Source organism: Sorex fumeus, unplaced genomic scaffold, assembly GCF_029834395.1.
Source record: "Sorex fumeus unplaced genomic scaffold, SorFum_2.1 ptg000115l, whole genome shotgun sequence".
NCBI classification, from domain to species: Eukaryota; Metazoa; Chordata; class Mammalia; order Eulipotyphla; family Soricidae; genus Sorex; species Sorex fumeus.
In genome coordinates, this window is record NW_026606172.1 from 6,828,810 (window position 1) to 6,850,984 (window position 22,175).

Genomic DNA, 22,175 nt, shown 5'->3' on the forward strand with positions numbered 1-22,175 from the left:
TTATTGTTCAAAATCTAGTCAGTTGCTTAACTGCATATTAGTGTAGACAAAATCTTTGTGATAAGAGCTACTCATGTGGGAGAAAAAAAGAAGCACTCATGTGATCAACTGATGGGACACTAAATAAAAGCACAGTAAATATTCTGGGTTACTTCACAAAGAACTTTTCACCTGAAAAAGCATAGTTACAGTCTAAACAAAATCATTATTGAATCAGGAAACTAAAATCTGTGTCCAAGAAACGTGGCTAACCTTTGTTCTGATAAAAATTCATCAGTCTGAACTGCCCACCCTGAATGATTCTCACATGAACTCCAAACTACACCAAGCACTGCTTTTAGACATCACAATTTTTAGTACAAAAGGGGCCAGAGTAGAGATTAGTACCAGGAAGTTTGCTCCATGGCTTGGAGGCCAGCCACACATGCTAGAGGAAAAGGCACCTCAGATAGAGAAGGGAACACCAAATAAAGGGTGTTGGCAGGATCCTCCCAGGATAGGAGAAGCATGCTGAAAGTAGACTATAGACAAACATGATTGCCACTTAATGCCTCTTTTGCAAACCACAACACCCGAAAGGAGAGAGAGAGAACAAAAGGGAATGCCCTGCCACAGAGGAAGGGTGGGATGGGGGGTATGGGGGGTGGGAGGGATATTGGGACCAGTGGTAGTGGAAAATGGGCACTGGTGGGAGGGATCATTGTATAACTGAAACCCAAGCACAAAAATTTGTAAGTCTACAACTGTACCTCATGGTGTTTCACTAATAAAAATTAAAAAACAACAACAACAAATAGGGGACCAGAGTTTTTCAGAACATATATACTTGACTTTTATATATTTCTTGCAGTGCCAAGTTAACATAAAGAAACTGAATCCTAGTGCCCCAATGAACATTACCTGCAATGCAAGTGTTTTTACTTAGCTACTTCAATTAAGATACATGTTCCTTCCCTCTTGAAGAGCCCGGCAAGCTACCAAGAATATCCCGCCCACATGGCAGAGCCTGGCAAGCTACTTATATGTATTGTGTTTGATATGCCGAAAACAGCAACAAGAATGGGTCTCATTTCCCTGACTCTGAAAGAGCCTCCAATATGGCAGAGTTAGGAAGGATAAGTGGAGAGACTGTTAAAATCTCAGGGCTGAAACGAATGGAGATGTTACTGGTGCCCATTTGAGCAAGTTGATGAACAATGGGACGGCAGTGCTACTTCCATTCTTAGTGTTCTCACTTCAATTGTCACTTCAACATGTCTTTCTTGACTATCCCTCTAATTCAGATTATGTATGAGTTTATCTGTTATGTAACTTCAAATTCTAGAGTTATTATATTTGATCAGTGTACTTTGAATCACTTCGCATTTTACATAATAAATATAGCATATAAAAAGCACATTGGGCTCATTACATGTAACACAACCATTTTATTTATGTATCTGACTCTCCTGTGAACTATATTTATATTTACTATATCAACTATATTTCAGTATTTTTAAGTCATGTTCAAATTTCCTTTGACCCAACTCTTCTGTATGGCTCAATTTCAGTATATTAGAATACCCTATTTTTCATTAACACACCTGCTAAAATGCTACTTTCAAATGTTTTCCCTTATGTGTACCTGCTTTGTAAAGACTTCCATGACCAATTAAATCCCTATTGATTTTCATTCTCTAAATGTCTTTCAAGTTTTAAATCTTGCTTCCTTCATTTTGTTACTCTACCCCTCATAGCCAATTATTAACCTGTTTACAGTTATGTGTATTCATGTTTTTTCATGACTGTTTCACATCATTCTCTACTACAGAGGATAACTGTCACTTGTATCACTGTCATCCCGTTGTTCATCGAAATACTCGAGCAGGCACCAGTAATGTCTCCATTCATCTCAGCCCTGAGATTTTAGCAGCCTCTCCTTACTCGTCTTTCCCAACACTTCTGTATTGGAGGCTTCTTCAGGGTCAGGGGAATGAGACCCGTTATTGTTACTGTTTTTAGCATATTGAATATGCCACGGGTAGCTTGCCAGGCTCTGTAGTACTCTCGGTAGTTTGCCATATATATCTATATAAATATATATTTAAATATATATTTAAATAAATATATATATTTCCCTCTATGATTCATTGCCTACTGTCTGAACCCCATAAAATATGATGTGCAAATTATGGAAAATGAGTAGAGAGTGTCTTATGATGTGTTGGTCCAGGAATATGTTCACCCATATGTGAGGCCCGGCCCGAGCATGTGGAAAGCAGCCTGGGGCATGGCAGTGGTTGGGTAGTTGAGGTTGGCTGCCGGGCCTAGGTCCCTTGGGGAATGGAGGGCTCTCACCACCCTACTCTGGGGCACCCCAAGTGAAAGCAGCCTGGTGTGGAGTCCGGTGGCATGGTTATGGGAGCTTCATTTTATGCTTCCTTGTGAGAGAAGCAGCTGTGAGTTCTGGAGGGTAGCCGATGAGGAGGATAACACATATAAAAATATATATTTTAGGTAGGTAAATCCTCAGGTGTAAGGGACACATGAACAAAAGACCTTAGTTGATTCCCAGAACCACATTCCCTCTCCTGCGTCTCCCCCACTCTCCCAAGCACACTGAGTCTAGACCTAGTGACCCCCTGAAACTTGGGGCCCAAGACACATATCATCACCAGTTTCTAGCATGGAATCTTCCAGTCTGATTGCTTTGTATCATCAGAAGTGATCCCAGGTCCCTGAGCATTGTTTGTATGCCCCTCCTACTCCATCCAAATGGAACAATACAAATATTTCTATGTAACAGTCTAGATTTTTCTAGATTTCCATCAATGGTAATGATCTAGATCTTTCTAACTCTCCAATTTACAAAATCAATTGATACACCAATTTTTTTGGTTTGTTTTTGGGGAGCCTAGATTCATACTCAGGGATCATTTCTGGTGATGCTCTGGTGACCATATATGGGAGACTGGGTATCAAATCCAGGAAGACTGAATGCAAGTCAGTGCCCTACCCACTGCATTCAGCCCCTATAGCCCTTGATTCTAGTCTGAAGATAAAAAACACAGTATGTACATAATTCATAGCAAAGCTCTTCTTGCTGCCAGTGGTTAAAAACTGGAAGGTAATAGCAGTTACTTGACCCTTAATATGCCTTGCCTATCTTTTTTTTCTTTGTAAAGCCACAATGATAACTAAAGTATAGATTTAAGAGTACACTTCTTCCTCACTTAAGTAACTTGTTCTTTGCTTTAAACGTGGCTGGCTCTGGATAAGTAATGTGCTACTGATGGCAATAATGTTAGTATAGAGAGAATAATACAATTGTTAATAGGTAACAGTCATTGATTAAATAAATAATTTCTGCAGAACAGTTCTCTCTCTTTATCACATACAAGGTGACTTTAAAAAGGAAATTTTATGTTCTAAAGACTATTCAAGTCTAAATAATCATTAACAAATTAAAAATCCTGAACATCCCAATATTTTTAAAAGTATTAGAACCCTAAACTATACCATTCAATTCTAAATAATAAAATTACTCCTTTTCCACATCTTAATGAAGGAACAACAAAAACGCCCTTCAATTGCATTTTATTACTGGCTCTTATTAGAGCACAGCATATCCTGTATAACCTTGTCAAAATGAAATCAGTTTCAACAAGCATTGTATACAATAAATTGAAGAGTGGTACAGCACCTTTTTTCCAATAACTAGCTTTTCAGGTTAAAGGTATGTTCCATTCCCCACAAATGCAGTGTACAATAATTTCTAGCTTGTCAACCTGTTTTGTTTCGTGGCAGTTTCTCTTTTTAAAAATGGCATTCTGGCTCATTCGAAATGGAGTTTTGAGGCAAAATTAAGTCTATATAGAGTTCCCGAAGCTCTGTTTCTCTCCAAGGACTAGTGTTCAATAGGGGGAAAAACTATGCCATTCAGTTTGGACTCCAGCCATCTACTCTCTTTCTGCTGTATGTCACTTATTCTCTAGGGTGGTCCCAGGGTAATCAAGGGTGAATTCAAACCAAAGATTATTAGTGGGGATATATTGAGATTTTTAAAGTGTTCTTTTGATAGAAGTGATTCACATTTCCTAACCTTAAAAATAATAGGGCATTCTTAAATTTCCTGCTGATAATTGCAGGGCCATTGGAAGTAACTGTAGGAGGAAAGGTGTGCTTTTTGTTTCTCTGCTTGTGCAGAGACGGACATTTATCTTTTCCCATTATGTTCAGCTACATGGAGCTGACTATTTGGATTATAGGATAAGAATGGATAACAGCACCAAGGCTCTTACTTAAATTACAACCACAAGTTGACAAGGCCTAAACTTGCCAGGCAAACCTCCTTTCCAAGTCAGATGGTAAACCTATCTTCTTCATGAAAAAGAACCCTTTTAAAAATTAGATTTGAATAAATCTCTTTTCATCCTCTGATATCTTCTACTGGTTTCACATGCTAAATGGAATCCAGAGAGAAAGAGAGAGAGAAAAAAAGCTGTTCTTGAAAAATAAAAAAAAGTACTGTAATTTTAAACTGTAGGCGGTAACAGATAGTCCTGTGTAATTATAGGGAAAGTTTATGAATAAAGTCAATCACTTATTTGAAAAAATGTATGCATTTTTCCTTTTAAAATACCCCTTTATATTCCACACTTGCAAAAGTAAAGTGAATTTTCAAGTAAGAAAAAAGAAAAAAAAAGAAATGCCTTTGAAGTAGATAATTTTATACTACGTAGCTCCACTTACTTCAATTCTATAAACTTTTCCCTAAAAGTTCTTAACAAAAAATTGATCAGATGACTAGAACAAATATTTTATATTCTATGAAGATATAAATTTACTATGGCAAAACATTGATGTCATTTATTTTGGGGTGCCTTACCTAGCAGTGCTCAGCAATTATTCCTGGCATTGTGGTCAGGAGTCACTCTTGCTGGTGCTCAGGGCACTGTCAGAGTGTAAAAATTTGAAGTGGGGGCCCACATCTCCTCTCTTGAGGTGCATGCTTACATACCTTCATACTGTAGCGCTGCTGTGTACTAGGGCACTTTCTCCACTTTGGAGAAAGTGGTGTAATCTTCCCACCCCCATCTTTCCTCAAAACTTCCAAATAAAACCTTCTATAGCTTCCCCCCGAAAAAAAAATTTTAAAAAGTAGAAAAAGAATTTGAAGAGGGGGAGCCAGAGCATGGACACTTTTATCTTCCATGCGGCTGACTTGGGTTCAATCCCCAGCATCCCACAAAGTCCCCTAAGCAGAGTCAGGAGTAATTCCTAATCACAGAGCTAGGAGTGTCCCCTGAGCACTGCCAGGTGTAACCCCCAAACAAAACAAATAAACACTGTAACTGAGTCCGGCAAACTACCCAAAGTATCTCGCCTGCACGGCAAAGACTGGCAAGCTCAAGAACCCTGTGACATATTTGATATGCCAAACCCAGCAACAACAAGTCTCACAATGGAGACGTTACTGGGCCTGCTTGAGCAAATCAATGAACAAGGGAAGAACTGCAGAACTGCACTACAGTGCTACCCTTAAACAAACATAAGAAACAATGTTTTGGAGTGGTGTTATCCACATGCAAGGCCAACTTCTTAACAAGCCAAGCTTCTTAAGCCTATACTTTCTTTCTGGCCAGTGTCACTCTTTGAAAACAATAGCATCAATACTAGAAAATCACTGATAAATCTAGATATTTGTATAATTTACATAGTTTCTGTGATAAAACAGGTAACATATTTAGCACAGATTAAATTTCTAAGTATCTGTGCTCCTTTACCTAAAATTAAAAGCTTAGAGCTTTTAAAAAAATAAATATTTCATTTGGATTCTTTCGTAATGAATCACATTTGATCTGAAAGCAAATATCTTCTCTCATGAAACTTATAAATATGAACAATTTTGCTCATGTCTTCAGAAGATACATATAGTCCTAAGGGTATTGATTTAGAGCCAAAAATTCAATTACATAATTCCTGTGATGCCTCCTATTATAATTCATACAACTCAACTTCAAGTTAGTCTGACCTGTACTTAAAAAAATTAATAATCATGGGAATGTAATAGTAATAATGTCAATATCCATAAGCCTTGTAGGTAACCAAAATCACTCCCCTAGGAAGCCATGCATACATAATATACATTGTTTATGAATTAAATACCTCAAACATTTTCAGTGAATCTTGTTTCTGCTAATGTTCACTTAATTTACAGCAAAAAATTCTTCATATTGTATTGATATTTATGTAGATTTATCACTAAAAAGGAGATATATATTTTTCAATTTCATTTTTATTCATCTAATCTGTTTTTTAAAAAGTCTGTGTGTGTGTGTGCATGTTTTGTGGGGAATGGGGTGTGGAGGAGGGTGTTTGCTTCCCCAGATGTTTTTGTAGGCTCAGAGACCAATCCCTGTGATAAAGGGCCTGGGATTACGTCCTTGAGAGTTTGGGACAGGCAGTGCCGTGCTCTAGGTCAGCTAAGCTAAGGAACCAAGTGTTGCCAGAGAAAGAATATGGTGTCTAGTCTATGTAGACAAGTATTTGCTCCAGCCCCTTGAGTCAACAGCCCTCCAGCCCTATCTCCTTGACCCTTCATTGTCTTAATAAACAATGCCATAAAAATATAACACTAGGCTCCAAATTCCTAAACCAAATATTCTTTGTGCTTAACTATGCTATGGTCTATGCCACTAAAAACAAATAATTCGGAAAGGATTTGTCATTAAGTGAGGGATTGAACTTTATACAACGCTAAACTTAATTATTGTGTGTTACAGATACGAAATTGTTCATGATTGGGCTTCAGTCATTGTACAATATAAATACTCCAGCTTTTACATGAACGTTTATGTCTGGAAAAAAATAAAAGCAGTGCAACACATATAACATCTAAATTCATTTTCAATGCTGAAATATAAAAACTTTAATGAAAATTAAGGAAGGCAGAAATAGCCAAAGATCATTGTCAAAAATTATTCTATAATTTAACAAAACCAATAACAAATATTTTCAGGTACTTTTTGAATGTATATTAATGAATTTATATATGAATACATTTATATATATGACTCCATATGAAATAGCCCTAACTGAACACTAATGTTAAAGAGATTTTTAAGAAAAGGAAAACTATTGAGAACTGGAGAAATCACTCAAAGCATCACTGGAGTACATGCTTTGTGTGTAGGAGACTGAGTAAATCACCCACACCATATGGTTCTCCAAACACTGAGTTTGTTACAACCCCTGAGTACAAAGCTGGACATAGACTCTGAGCATTACCGAGTTCAGCCCCAGAATCAAAAGAAATTTATTGAGTTGTCTTATTAGCATTGACTCCTATCACCTACTGTATATTAATATAGGATTGGGTGTGCTTTCTATGTTAATATACAAATAATGCATATATTTTCATGTTTCTGATAAAAAGATATATGACAGAGAGAAAAATTTAAAAAATGTAATCATTAAAATGCATCAATAATTTTTAACAATTAACAGTGCACTAAGAGCCTTCTATCTTGTTTTAAGCGCTGGAGATACAGAGATAACCAAAACACAGAAGATACCAGCTTCTAAGGAAGACGTAGTTTTCTGTATGGGTATGGAACACAATCATATTTATAGCAACACATAGACATATATAATATATGTGCATGTGTGCATATAGTCATATATATACATACATGCCTGCACATGCACATGTGTATATAAAATTAATTCATGATAGATAATTTTAATTAATTAATAACTACCATATTATATATAATAGACAAAGGAAGACTATGAATACGCAGCCAATCTTTAGATTTAGTGGTAAAAATTCACTTTTCCTAATATCAACACTCATCACAGCTTTCTTTGTATTTTCTGCATTCCAGACAGAAAGAAAATTCCTAAAACAGAAATGAGCTTGATATTTCAGGGAGACAGAATGATTCAATGGAAAGCTAGGAGATATCACAGATATGAGATAGAGCATATCATTCAGGGGTCATGAAATTGACTAAGGTTTTCTGATTATGAGTTAAATGTAAGTAAACATTGAGAATTTAATAAGATAAATGCACAAAGAAATATACATCTACAGCATTTATATAATATGGTTATATGGAAAATAGAGAGCACTGTAGCACTGTACTCCCGTTGTACATCAATTTGCTTGAGCGGGCACCAGTAACATCTCCATTGTGAGACTTTTAGTGTTACTGTTTTTGGCATATTGAATACGCCGTGGGAAGCTTGCCTGGCTCTGCCATGAGGACAGGATACTCTCGGTAGCTTGCCGGGCACTCCGGGAAGGAACAGAGGAATTGAACCTGGGTCGGCCACATGCAAGGCAAACACTCTAACCACTGTACTATCGCTCCAGCTTAGAAAATAGTGAGGAAATGTGTAAATGCAGAAGAAGGAGCTCATTAGACAATATTTCTGTAATCTAGGATAGAGACAAAGATATGTCAAAATGGACATACTAGCAGTATCTGGAAACAGCCTAAAATTTTTTACTGATTTAGAGCAAATGTAGCAAGAGATTAAGATATATGCATAGATATGATATGTTATTACTCTGTGAAAACTACTTTGTAAGAAACTACAAAATAGATTTTAGATTGCATCTGTATCTTCTATTTAGGCATGCTGGTATTCCTAAAAAAATATATGCCAAAAATTCTCTGCAGAGGCTGCAGAGATAGTACAGGGGTAGGGTTCTGGCCTTGCATGTGGCTGATGGGTTCGATCCCCAGCAGGTACCTTATGGCTCCCTGAGTCTGCCAAGTGATCCCTCAGTGTGGAGCCAGCAGAAAGTGTTGAACCTGAGTATAGAGCCAGAGCACTGCTGGGCGTGGCCCCAAAACAAACATTTATCTTTTCCCCTGCAAAATATTGCATATTGCTTCAACAAATAATCTTCAACAAAGAAGCCAATTAATGAAAAAATTCATATACCAATAGAAGTGCTTTTCACATTTTGTAAAGCTATAACCTAGTCTTATTTTCAATTTCTCAAATTTCATGTGTAAAATATATTGTCTTCTTTTTATTGCTGCTGATAGAAAAACATATAAATGTGTATGGGAAATGATATTAAAATGCTGAAATTATTGAGGTTTCTGAGTGATGGACTTCTCCCTTCCAGGATAACTTTTACCCGATTGACATTTTGGTCCAAGTCTTATCTAAACATACAGAGCCATTTATTTCAGAGAATTATCTCTGAACAGAATTTCCATCATGAAAGATACGACCATGGTGAATCCTCTTTTTGTTAATTTTCAAACAGGAATATGATTAAGCCTCCACTCTGTGTTGAATATGCTGCACAGAGACACCGTTTGGCATGTTCTATAACGGAAACTCTACTTCAATCTTCACTTTTTATTCCATGGCACTTCCCTCTGCCGAGATCAACAACAGATTCACGCAGGCAGAGATGTGCCTTTCCCACTGGCAGCACAGCTCATCCTGCTTATGGGTGTCCAGAAATGGTATGTTTTATCTCAGCAATTAAAGAAGGTGTTGTTTTAAGAATCGCCCACAGAGTTTACTGTGTGGAAACTCTCACCGAGAGATGAGAGCAGCAATCACAGAGTTCTTCCATTAGTGCACTGCTTGTTGCACCATATGGGTGCCTTTTCTATCCTTTTCTTCTGACACTGCATAGTTTTCCTTCTATGTTTCTAAAGAAAGCTTCTCCAAAGGAAAAATGCTCATTAAGAGTACATAGAATTAATTTACCAACTGGTAGGTTTGCTTCCATGTGAAGGAACAGATTTTAGCTGAATCCCTTTTTAATGTTTGCTAGGCTGTGCATCTGTCCCTAATGCAAGCTCCACTTTCCTCTTCCCCACCCACCCATATGGACACAAAGACTATCTCAATTCCATTCTGATTTGTATCATCTTGTCTACCAGGACAACTAAGCGGAAAAATTCATATTACCTCTCCATGTTTCTAAATAGCTTGGTAATTATAATAGCAAATGTACAGTGACTGCCAACTTTGAGACTAGAACTTATTTACTATGTAACACAGGATTATTTTTGTTTTAAAGTGGTGAGTATTCTCATTAAATTCTGAGTCGTTCATAATCATAATTTTGCAAAATATTGAGTTAGGTACTCACTGTCCTAAGTCAAACTAATTTTGTTATAAAAACTAGTTAAATATTTGAGACTATACTTGATATATAAATGATAGTGGGAAAAAAAGACTACCCTCCGTGATTTCTTTTACTTCACTCCCATGTAAGCAAATCAAATGGAGAATCAGTAGCAGCTAGCTTGAAAGTGAGCCTGCATTTGTTTATACTCTCTGAAAAAAATCTAAATGAGTTTTTAAATAGCTTTAAATCTTGACTATATGTGGCATTATATAATATCTATGTGTACAATTTTTTGTATGTGAGCATTTTTGACATTTACTATTAGCAATAAACACAGAGTAAAATGAAAATAGCAGTTGTATTGATTCTTTAAAGCTTTGAAAGCATATTAAGTAGTTTAATACTTTTCACTAGGTCAAAACACATAGACATTTTTTAGCAGCTATATTCTCTCTTACTTTTAAAATTAAAAACTGGAAATATTTTATAATGGTTCTTGCTAACAATAAAATATGATGGATCCTATATAACATTTCTGTAATAAATTATCCTGGCAACATAAAAATGGCAATATAACATCTTTCATCGGTATTCATTTTAATAGTTACATGAACAAATATACAAAGCAAACCATAACTGGCAGATTACACTTTAGGAATATCAAATCAGCACCTGTCAGTAAATTGATTGTAACTGCAGACATATAAATCAAATTTGTATTCTATTTTACTTTTTAACACAATAATACTAGTTATGGAAAATTTTTGTTTTACATAGCTATAAAGCTGAAAACTGCTAGAAAAGAAAAATGAGTATACATGAGGAAAACAAAATGTGAGAAAGCACATAGTGGAAAATTTTATGCTAATAAGAATAGCAAGAGTTAATTCATAAAGAAGAAATAGTTGGTTCTGTGAATTTATTTATACAAGTAGAAAATAAGTAATGAAGTGAATTAGAGCACTGACAAAATATTTTGAAGTCTCAAAATACATGGAGAAATCTCAGGTAAAGGTCATTACATTTTGAGAAGTAAAATTAAAGCAATGTGGTGAGAAATTCTTTGTAAATAGTACTTTCAATTCTGTCATGACTCTGTAAGACAACTCAGAGTCACGTTATGGCTCGGTGGGTTCATCAGTGAATCCTAATGTAGGGTGGGTTCTCCAGTAAAGCTTTAAACCTAGCACTATCTCTCTATAATCTAATGTGCTCTAGTTAGTGCAGCTACTGGTAGAGAAAGAAATAAATTATCTACTTTCTTCTACATTTTTGACTGCATTTCTTCCTAATATCTCAGGAGTTCTTTGAGACTGAAGTTGATTCTACATTCTAAGCATCTCTGCATTATTTTTAATGAAGAAAATAGACCCCATCACCCCCAAAGTTGAGGGAAACTGGACTGTTTCCCCTCTTCATCATAAACAGCTGAAAGGTTGCCAGAAACAGAGTAATAGAATAGGATGCATATGAGACAGCCTTGGGGGTAATCCCCTGCCTTGTGGCTGCAGAACGGGCTTAGAAAGTTTTGAAATTATGCTGACTCTGCTTTTCAAGTAATGTACTTAGGCAATTCTGCTTCTGTAATCTCCCACATGCTACCTACAAATGTTCGCCCCCATCAGATATTCTATAAAGGAGCTTTTGCCTTTGTTAAGGATTCAGTCCCTCGAGCATGAGCTCTACTGGTTCTACCAGCATAAATAAATCCTGCTTCAAAAACTTTCTGTGTGAGCTCATAGTTCTTAGCAGTCTAATAGGATTGACTCCCACAATGGCTACTTGTTCTTTAAAGAATGATTACAGACTTCTCTAGCAAGGGTGTGAAAAAAAAGTAGAAGGAATTTCACAATGTACTTCCTTTTCAGAAGGAAAAAGTTTAGTCTTTGGGGAGGACATGATCATTTGTCTTTCCCATTTTCCAAAGATCTTTCTTAAAATTTTCCAAGTGATTTGTCTACTTTTATACATTCAAAATAATATATTTCAAAACCAGTTGATGGAAAATAATGTAGGAACCTAAATTCGTTCCAATCACAAAATAAGGTCAACTCAATGTTAAATGTAATTATCTGTAATCATTCCATATATGACAAATGAGTATTTTTTGCTACTAATTTTGGAAGATACAGACTTTAAAGTACTTTATTGGAAAGAAAATATATCACATAAAACCTATGAACTTAAGACTTCATTAGAAAGTGGTTGATTTAGACACAGCAAAAATACAGAAGGAAAGGCAATTGTGTTGTATATGACTGACACTATTCCATCCCAGAAAGCTCAAGAATTCCAAATAAATAAATACAAAGTAGGTGATTATAGCTTTTATCATGCTTTCCCTAAATTACTGGTTCAAGACACTTTTAGTCATGCTGATTCAATTAAAGTACTGTTTAATTTTTTATATCATAAGATATTTCTATGCACTAATTTTTTCACCAAAGATCATGCATATATATTTAACTCTTGGGAAGCTGTAATATTAGGAGAAAGTAATTAAAATTAAACATTTCATGATATTCTTATTATAATTATAACATTCATTTAAAATTTATGAATTTATTTAGCAATAATACAGAATTACTCTTACTTGGACTGCATTCTTCTAGACCCTTAGCAACAACATTATTGAATGTCTCTTTCCTATAGCTCTACCATTGTTTTATATTATAATTACCTTAAGGTTTAATTTATTTCAATGTAAACTAAAATTCTTCAGCAATTTTCACTTTGATCCCATCGTGACTTTGCCTATCAAATGTGACTAAACAGTTATTTAGTGAACGTATAAATTTTTCTCCTGATCCTAGTTCCCTAAATATTTAAAAACAGCACTGTAACTGCTTATTTTAATACCATCAATATGAAAGTAATCAACAATTACACATAAATAAATAGCAAGATAACTAACATGAGAGTAACAGATACATTTCTATAGCAGTAAATCAGTTAAGAACTACCGTACTTACAGGAATTAATAGTATAACTATGGCTACTGATTTAACATTAATATTCCCAACCCTGAGCTTGTTAATAAAAAAATGCTTTCTTTCCAAATGGAACCTACACAGCTTAAATGTTTTGTAAATTCAATGTTTTTTGTGTTTTTTTTTCTACAGGTATTTGTATGCTGATTTTGTTAGGCCTTTCATTAAGGGTGAATTTTATACTTGCAGTTTCAAATTACAATCTGTAGTTCTAATGTTGAAATTTGCAAAGATGTAATTAGGAGGGGGGGACTTTCAGGTGTCTATAACACAAAATGTCAGCGCTGTTAACAATTAAGTGTGATAACGTTTAAGTAATGCACTTCCACTGACACCTAAAGAATAAAATATAACCATTAGACAGGCATCTAGATAGCAAATGATTTCATAGGAAAGTGCTCAGACCTCCATCAAATTAAGAATCAATAGAAGCTAGGCAACTATAGGAGAGTCAAAGACAACTGTCTCAACTCATGAAAGGCCCTTCTGTGCTGAAGCTATATTAAATTATCACAGCTAATGTAAAATCAACCTTGGTGTAAAAGATAAAAGGGTAAAGTTCTCACAAATGATCACTTATCACTCCATTCTGAATGCATACAACATTCATTATAGATTGAAATGCCACTCAAATTTCATCATTTAGTAGGGTTTTGAAACAGCAAACCATTAATAAGAGAGAGCAGCTTTTTATATTTATACAACCAGTGACTAATAAAACATTATACCCATGTGCAAAGGGGAAAAACCTTTATTTTGCTATGAACCCAATTGGAGCCCTTTTAAAGCACAGAGTAGTATGGTTTCACTGTTTCATCGAGCCTCTCATTACTTGTGTCAATAATCCTAGGTAAACTACTGTTGAACTTCACAGCATTTATCTAGCAGCATGAATAGCATTAATCTACAGGGTGCTTTTGATGAATTGTAGTTCAAAAAGCAATGCCAAAATGACTTCTTACAAAGTGCTTAGAGAAGTATTTATTAGAAATATGTCAACTGCCAACTACCCAAAGGTAGCTTGGCTAGTTAGGAAATCATGCTGTTGGCTAGCTTGCAAACACTGGAAAAACATATGAATTTTCCCCACTTGAAATACTTTAATAAATGAATGGCATATTTTTCATGTAGATATATTATTTTTCTGTTACTTCCCTTATTATTCTCTATATATTTTTATGTTGTATTGCTATCAATACAATATGGCATACTCTACAACACACCCCCAATGTTATGGGAGAGAAGAATTTTGAAGTTAGAGGTGAACAGACTATGCCTCACTTCTGCAATGGTGTGCTATAAACATCCAGGTTAGCATTTGAAAGCATCTCCTGAACCCTGCTCTAAGTATCTAAATTTTCTTCTTGACACACCCTGTGGGTTATTATATTCTCTTTGGCAGTAAGCCTGGCAGGGTGTATCTACAGGGGCTTACCACATTTAATTTTAATTTGTCAGTCTAATTTGATTAGATGATCTCTATCAAAACTGAAATTTGCACAATTCATGAGGTACTAAAAATCTCTGAGTGCTACTATTTTCAAGGTATTAATATGCAAAGAGTTAATTTACTGCCTTCATGTACCATCAATAACACAACAGCATTGAGACTTCATTTACCTTCAATAACACAACAGTATTGAGAATTAAAAAATCATATAAATTAAACAGGAGAGTTTTATGCTGACTTAAAATATGATTTGCCCCAATTTTCCTCCACAACATTATTGCTTTATTAAAAAAGAGGAACAGAAGTAGTTTGTTTTCTAAAATGAAATCACATCACACAAAATTTGATTTATCCCCAAATAAGTCCTTAAATTATTATAAGACTGATCCAAGTTTGTTACAAATTTTGATAATTACGTTCATAGAATTACATAAGATGAACATACACCTTCAAGATTTCTATATACCTTGGATTATCTTACAATATTGTGTTTTATACAATATTGAAAGAATATTGATTTACTATGTAGGACACAATGCTAGATTTAGAAGGTTTCTACTGCAAAATATGTGAATAAAATATCACATGTCTAAAATTCTTCTCCCTCCTTATACCTTAGCATAGAAAATAAACGCTGAAGAGTACAAGAGTACTCTAATATAGAAACTCACCTATTTTTTTTATTATGGTATTTATTAACTTCAGCAAAAGTTCATTGCTATCAAAAAATGTGTTAGCTACCTCACAAAACATTGTTGTTTGGAAGGTGAGGAAAACAGAATTCTCTTTGATTTGGGATTTTGTTATTTCTTTCTTCAGTTTTATTATGCATATTATGAGTGTAATCCAGACTTTTTTAAAAAAGTACTTCATATTCATAGTTAATCAGTGCATTTGTTACTAATATTCTATACATTTGTCTTTGATATATATCAATAACATTCCATCAATCTTTGTGAAAATAGCTATGGTTTTTAAAAAGCTCTTTTGTGGAAATACCACAACAATTAACTTAATAAAATTATAAATACTATTTTTATTTACAGTTAAGTATTTATTTATGAAATTAAAAATCAACATTAGTGTATTTTTCATTATCCGCAATTTTACTGGATACTTGAAACAAAAATGCTTTTATCCAAAATGATTTTTATTTTTAGCATATATTATAATCTGACTTAGTTTCACTTAAAATATATTGATTGTGAAGCTTGTAGACATTTACACTTATGAAAACCTCTTCTTTAAGAAAAAAGTTTAATTTTTCCTACTATTCCAAAGTTTATAATTAAACTAGTTTTCAGTCCTTATTCTTTATAGAATGATAACAAGAAGGTACTCACCATGTACAATGAGAACGTACTCTGCACTGCTTTGGCCAATTGTATTTGTGGCTTCACATCGATAAGTACCATTATCCGTTTTATTCAGGAAAAGAATGTTTAGCTCCCTGCCACTCACAACCATTCGGTCAGGATCCGGTAATTCTGCACCATCCTTTGTCCACAAAACAGGTTCTGGCCTGGAGGATTTAAATATAGATATAAATAGAAAAAAAGAAGATAAGTTGCAAAATTTCTAATAAAGTGGAAAATAAGTTTTAACAGAAAGATATTTGGAGGTGGAGGTATGGGGAAAAACAAAACTCTTTGAAAATGTAAAATAAATAACTTAGGTCCTTGTGTGCTAGTCTAAATTCAAATGATTCTAGACCTTTTTATAAAGTAGAAATATTTGTTATAATTTGGAAAAGTGAGTCTTAACTAATTACCTTTAATTATATATGTGTGAACTTAGAAAGTGAATATATTTTTTTTCTTTTTTTTTAAATTTTTTTTTTATTTATTTATTGAATCAATGTGGGAAAGGTTACAAAGCTTTCAGGTTTAGGTCTCAGTCATGCAAATATCAAACACATTTCCCTTTACCAATACTTATTTTTTACCATGAAGAACCCCAATAAAACCCCACCCCCCACCCCTCCCCGTCCCTGTGAGGCAGATGAATTCTAGTTAACACTCTATCTGCTTTGATTAGATTCATTGTTTCAATAAAAGATTCACCACTATTATTTAGAGTTTACCCCCCCCCCCCCAAATCAGACATGCTGAAAAAGCATTGTGAAGTGATTTGCTTTCTACAGTTGGGTTCAAGAATTAAATGTTGGTTTTGGATTTCTGCTATTTTACCTATTGACCCTGGAAGTATTTCTACTGAAAGTCAGATAGTTAAGAAATTGGTTTCTGTGTTCTGGAGTCGTGGCCGTGCTGGAGAGCAGCTCGTGGGGGCAACTGGTGGCCTCGGTAGGGCGTGAAGGGCGGACCGAAACGCCCCCCTTCCCATGAGGTTTTAGTCGCCCCCACACTCCCGGCTCATACCTGCTGTCCACAAGGCTCCCATGTGGCTGCCATCTTTCTTTCCAGAGAGGAGAGGGCGAATGGGGCAACACCCTTTCCCCTCCGGCAGACTTGATGGCCTGGATCAACGCATAGTCCGTTCACTTTTCTGCTCCAAGCTGCCGGGTTCTGCATTAAGTCCTTGTGCTTCTGGGGCCGTGTCTGTGCTGGAGAGCCGCTCGCGGGGGGCGACTGGTGACCTCGGTAGGGCGTGAAGGACGGACCAGAACGCCCCCCGACCCATGAGGTTTTAGTCGCCCCCACATCCCCGGCTCATACCTGCTGTCCACAAGGTTCCCATGTGGCTGCCATCTTTCTTTCCAGAGGGAGGAGGGCGGAAGGGAGCAACACCCTTTCCCCTCTGGGCAGAAATGATTGCCTGGATTAACGCGAAAGTGAATATATTTTATAGTATATATTTTATTGAGGCATTCACAAAATTATATTCATATGTGAATAATAAAATATGATAAATGCACAGAATTTTTTACATAAATAAGAAATTTTAATGACAAGAAAGGCAAGAAAAATAGTTTCAAGATAATGGAAGGTTTATAAAAAAGTAAATAACACTTTTTGATCCAAAGTATGTGTTTTGTTAAAGAAAAGAGACCCTCTCTGATGAATCTTCTCACCATAAAAACAATAACTGAAAACTGCCAATTTCTTTACCAACCAAGTAATCCATGAGTCAGTATAAAAATGCATTAAGGGGCTGAGTGATAGCACAGTGGGTAGGGAGTTTGTCTTGCACGCGGCTAACCCGGGTTCAATTCCCAGCATCCTTTATGGTCCCCTGAGCACCGCCAGGAGTAATTCCTGAGTGCATGAGCCAGGAATAACCCCTGTGCATCCCCGGGTGTGACCAAAAAAGGAAAAAACAAAACAAACAAACAAACTAAAAAACCACAATGCATTAGGAAGGGTAGAGACTGAAGGTTAACCACCTTTTGAGACATGCCAAAAGTAGGTGCTAGGTGAAACTAATGAAGTACGTCTTCATACAAAACTTAAATCAAAGACAATAACTGCACTTCATTTTTATATTTTGGGCAGAATAATTAAAGTCAATGAATTATTCAAATTCAAGAAATAAATAAAAATCAAATTACATATCTTTAATTATACTTAGGTTAATAGTAATAAAAGATAATGAAGTATAGAGAAGTAAAATGAGAAAGATATCAATTAAACAAGGCATAATTTCTCTGATAACTATTTGACCTAAACATGTACCTCTTGTAACCTGACCAATAACTTCTCCTCTAAGTTCCTTGATTTTTTTTCATAAGCAATAATTATAGCCCCACCTCAACTGTAATTACTTACAGTATTGTCATTCTTTGTTATCTTAAAATTTTCATTCTAAATTTTTTCAATAAGATAGTGAAGCAAAATAGTTTTCTTTTTAATTAAAAATACTTTTGAAAAATTAAAGCTCCCCAGTTTACAGAGCTATTCAGAGTTGGTTTTATCCATACAGTGTTCCAGCACTGATCTTGACAACAGGGTCAACTTCTTTACATCAGTGTTTCCAGATTCCTTCTCATACTGAACATCCTCTTTTTGCATCTCGACAGTCCCCTTATCAAGTTTGGTTACCATTAAAAATTCTTTTCATGATAAATAATAAATGGGCTGGAGCAATAACACAGCGGGTAATGTGTTTGCCTTGCATGTGGCAGGCCCAAATTCAATTTCTCTGCCCCTCTCGGAGAGCCTGGCAAGCTACCGAGAGTATCTTGCCCGCACGGCAAAAGCCTGGCAAGCTTCCAGTGATGTATTAGATGTGCAAAAAAACAGTAACAACAAGTCTCACAATTTGTTGTGAGACGTTACTAGTGCCTGCTCGAACAAATCAATGAACAATAGGAGGACAGTGCTACAGTGCTACAGAAAATAATGATTTGGTCTATATATCTCTTGCATTGTTTAGGATGACTAAAATATATATCCTTCTATGTCTTTGATGTGGGTAGTATCATTCACTTCTCTTAAGTCAGAAGTCAGTTCCATCATAACATTTCAAATATTTAGAACTGGAATAATATCATACGTGAAGACAAAAAAAAAAGGTTAAAGGAATTACCCCAGTGAAAAAAATTCTTCAACTTCTCTTTTAAGTACATAATTCCCCATTGTATTTCTAACCTGCTGCTGTATGTGTAGTGATTTCTATAACAAATGTGTCTGCATGTGTATGCGTTTGAGAATGATAAAGACTACTATTGTTCCTTAAGTTTCTATCACTGGCCTCTACTCATTTCTGCTTTTAGTAGTTTATTAATGTGTCTTTAAAAATTCTCTTGCTTAATCCTTATAATTCTTTGGTCAATATGCATATATTACTCATACCTATGCTTCTGAAATGACAGCCAGGAGATTTTTTTTCTATTTTTAGTTTGAAAACACATTGCAGTTGAAAGAGTGAACATAAAACCTCTACTTAAATAGCATTATTTGTACTTCTGTTTTATAAGGTCAAAGATTTTAAATGCAGTAATAAATGAAGACAATTTGAAGTGGAACATTCAAATCTACTTATTCTGTAAAACTAAGTAAAAAACATGATTTTGAGTTTAGCTACTCATATAAATTTTTGTATTCAACTACTGTGTTAGTATAGTATCAAGTAGGAGGTGTCTCATTGCCTTAAAGGTTAGATTTATATTAATATGGGAGGATACCAGCACTGTTAACTTCATAAATAGAATTACAATTTGAGTAGCAGATAAATAGAATTCTATCCTGATTAATCTCAGCATACGCTACTTGATTCACATTTCTTAAGACACTTCTTGTCTGCAATTCAGAAGCTTGTGGTTGAAAAAGAAAATAACATATATGCAAGAGGTGTTCTCTAGAAGACTTGAAAATAATGGCATTTTTTTAGAGTGACTATGAAATCCTACCATACTTTTTACTGATGAGGCTATGTTCATTGATGATTAGTTTAGCAATCTTGAGAAATAAAATATGCATACTAGGAACTATAATTCTAGGCAAGTTATCACACAATAAATAAAGGATAATTCTTCAAACAGATAAGATTTCCATGATCCTAAAAGAGTGACAGATTGAAACACTGGAAGAAAAATATTCAAGATTGTGACAATTGCTTAGGTTAATCGCTCAAGGACTTTGCTTTAAAGTCAAATAATTATCAATGCCTATCTATACTTAAACTTTCTTTTCTTGAGAAAACATATCTTTATTTCTTGTTAAATGATGAACAAATCTTGAGTAACAGGACAGAGACTTCTCAAAATATTGAAAATAGAGCTACTGTAAGATCCAGTAATTCTATTTAGTATCTACCCCAACATAAAAACATAAATTTAAATAGACAATGTACTTCTGAATTAACTTGCAGCCTATTATAATAGACAAGAGCAGAAAACAACCCATTGTCCAACAATAAATAAGTGAATAATAAATTGTGTATATGAACAAAATAGAATACCTCTCAGCTATAAATATAAACTAGATCTTTCAAATAGCTAAAATTTGTATCAAATGGAAGATTGACATGTTAAGCAAAGCAAGTCAGAAGGAGAAAGACAAATACTTTTGTTACTTGTATTTAAAATATAAAGGAACAAATCAAAGGAATAGGTAACATCCAATGAAAGTAAACTAATTTTGTCAATAGAACTGAGTTTACCCTGGAGAGTGGGGGAGGAAGAAGCGATATGGACAAGAAAGGACCTAGCAATTGTGGTGAAGACATAGCAGCTCTTATTTGTTAGGTGGAGTGGAGTGACAATATGTACCACAAAATGTTAATACTATAGTAGCACTATAGCACTGTCCTCCCATTGTTCATCGTTTTGCTCGAGCAGGCACCAGTAACATCTCCATCGTGAGACTTGTTGTTACTGTTTTTGGCATATTGAATATGCCCTGGGGAGCTTGCCAGGCTCTGCCATGTGGGCAGTATTCTCTCAGTAGCTTGCTGGGCTCTCTGAGAGGGAATGAAGGAATTGAAACTGGGTCGGCGGCATGCAAGGCAGATGTCCTATCCACTGTGCTATTGCTCCAGTCCCAATTATTCATTATTCATTCATTCCTCTGAATACTATAGTATATCCTAAAAATGTCAACCCCCCATTTCTTATTTTTCAGTACGGTTTTAGCGATTTGTGATCTTTTCTTATTCCATAAAACTTTATTTCTAGATCTCAGAGGAATATTGTCTGAATTTGAATGGGCATTACATTGAATCTATATAATAGCTTAGGTTTGAAAATCATTTTAATGATATTAATTCTTCAAATATCTGAACATGGAATATTTTTCATGCCTCCAACCAGAATCCCCCTGCCTCAGGTCTGAGAGCCACGGTCACGGTCACGGTAATCCTGTTGTTCATTGATCTCCTCTAGCAGACACCAGTAACATCTCCTTCATCCTAGCCCAGAGATTTTAGAAGGTGCCACATTCGAGGCTCTTTCAGGGTCAGGAGAATGAGCCCCATCATTGTTACTGGTTTTCAGCATATTGAATACGCCATGGGGAGTTTGCCAGACTCTGCCGTGCGGGCAGGATACTTTCGGTAGCCTGCTGGGTTAAGAAGTAGATAATAAGATGTCAGGGAGCTGGGTTTTTATAGTCTCTGGGTCTTGGCCACTGAGAGCCACATAGAACTTAATCTGTTGAAAATTCCAGGTCTTTGTAGTTGAAAACTCCAGGATTTTTTGAATCTGGGTTGATGATCTTCCCACATCTCCCTATTCCTCCAGAAGACCTGGAAGTCATACCAGTTATATATTTAATTGCTCAGTTAATTATTCTGTATTTTCTGGAGGGTATGGTCTCATTCACAGCTGTTCACCAAACCCTACAAAAGTGACATCCAAGCAGTAGCATACCAGGTTGTATGGGATGTAACACAGAAGCCAACCAACATCAACTAACCAAAACACTAACATGAAGAATTAAATAAGAACTCAGACAAGGGCTCAATGGCTCCAAGGTAAGGTACAACAAACTTCATAAATTTTCTTCTATGAAAATAATTTTCTCACCATTCTGTTAGTCAGTCAATGGCAACAAACAGTATCAAATAAATTATTGTGGGCCTGCTATGAAGTCAGGCTTGAGAGGTAGTTGGGAAAATGAAGATAATGGTGGAGGAAAGGTGACAATGATGGTGGGATTAGTAGTGGAATATTAAATGCCTGTAACAATCATCATGAATGACTTTGTAAACCACAGTGTTTAAATAAAATGTGTGTGTGTGGGGA

The 22,175-nt window shown here is 35.3% G+C and overlaps 1 protein-coding gene across 1 annotated transcript in view; it reads right to left on the minus strand.

Annotated features, from left to right (window-relative positions):
- CADM2 (cell adhesion molecule 2) overlaps positions 1-22,175 on the minus strand; it is a 356,137-nt gene that overhangs the window by 110,265 nt on the left and 223,697 nt on the right. Inside the window, exon 8 of the mRNA XM_056135463.1 lies at positions 15,877-16,055. Within this exon, the coding sequence (XP_055991438.1) occupies positions 15,877-16,055 (179 nt within the window). The remainder of the gene's footprint in view (positions 1-15,876; positions 16,056-22,175) is intronic.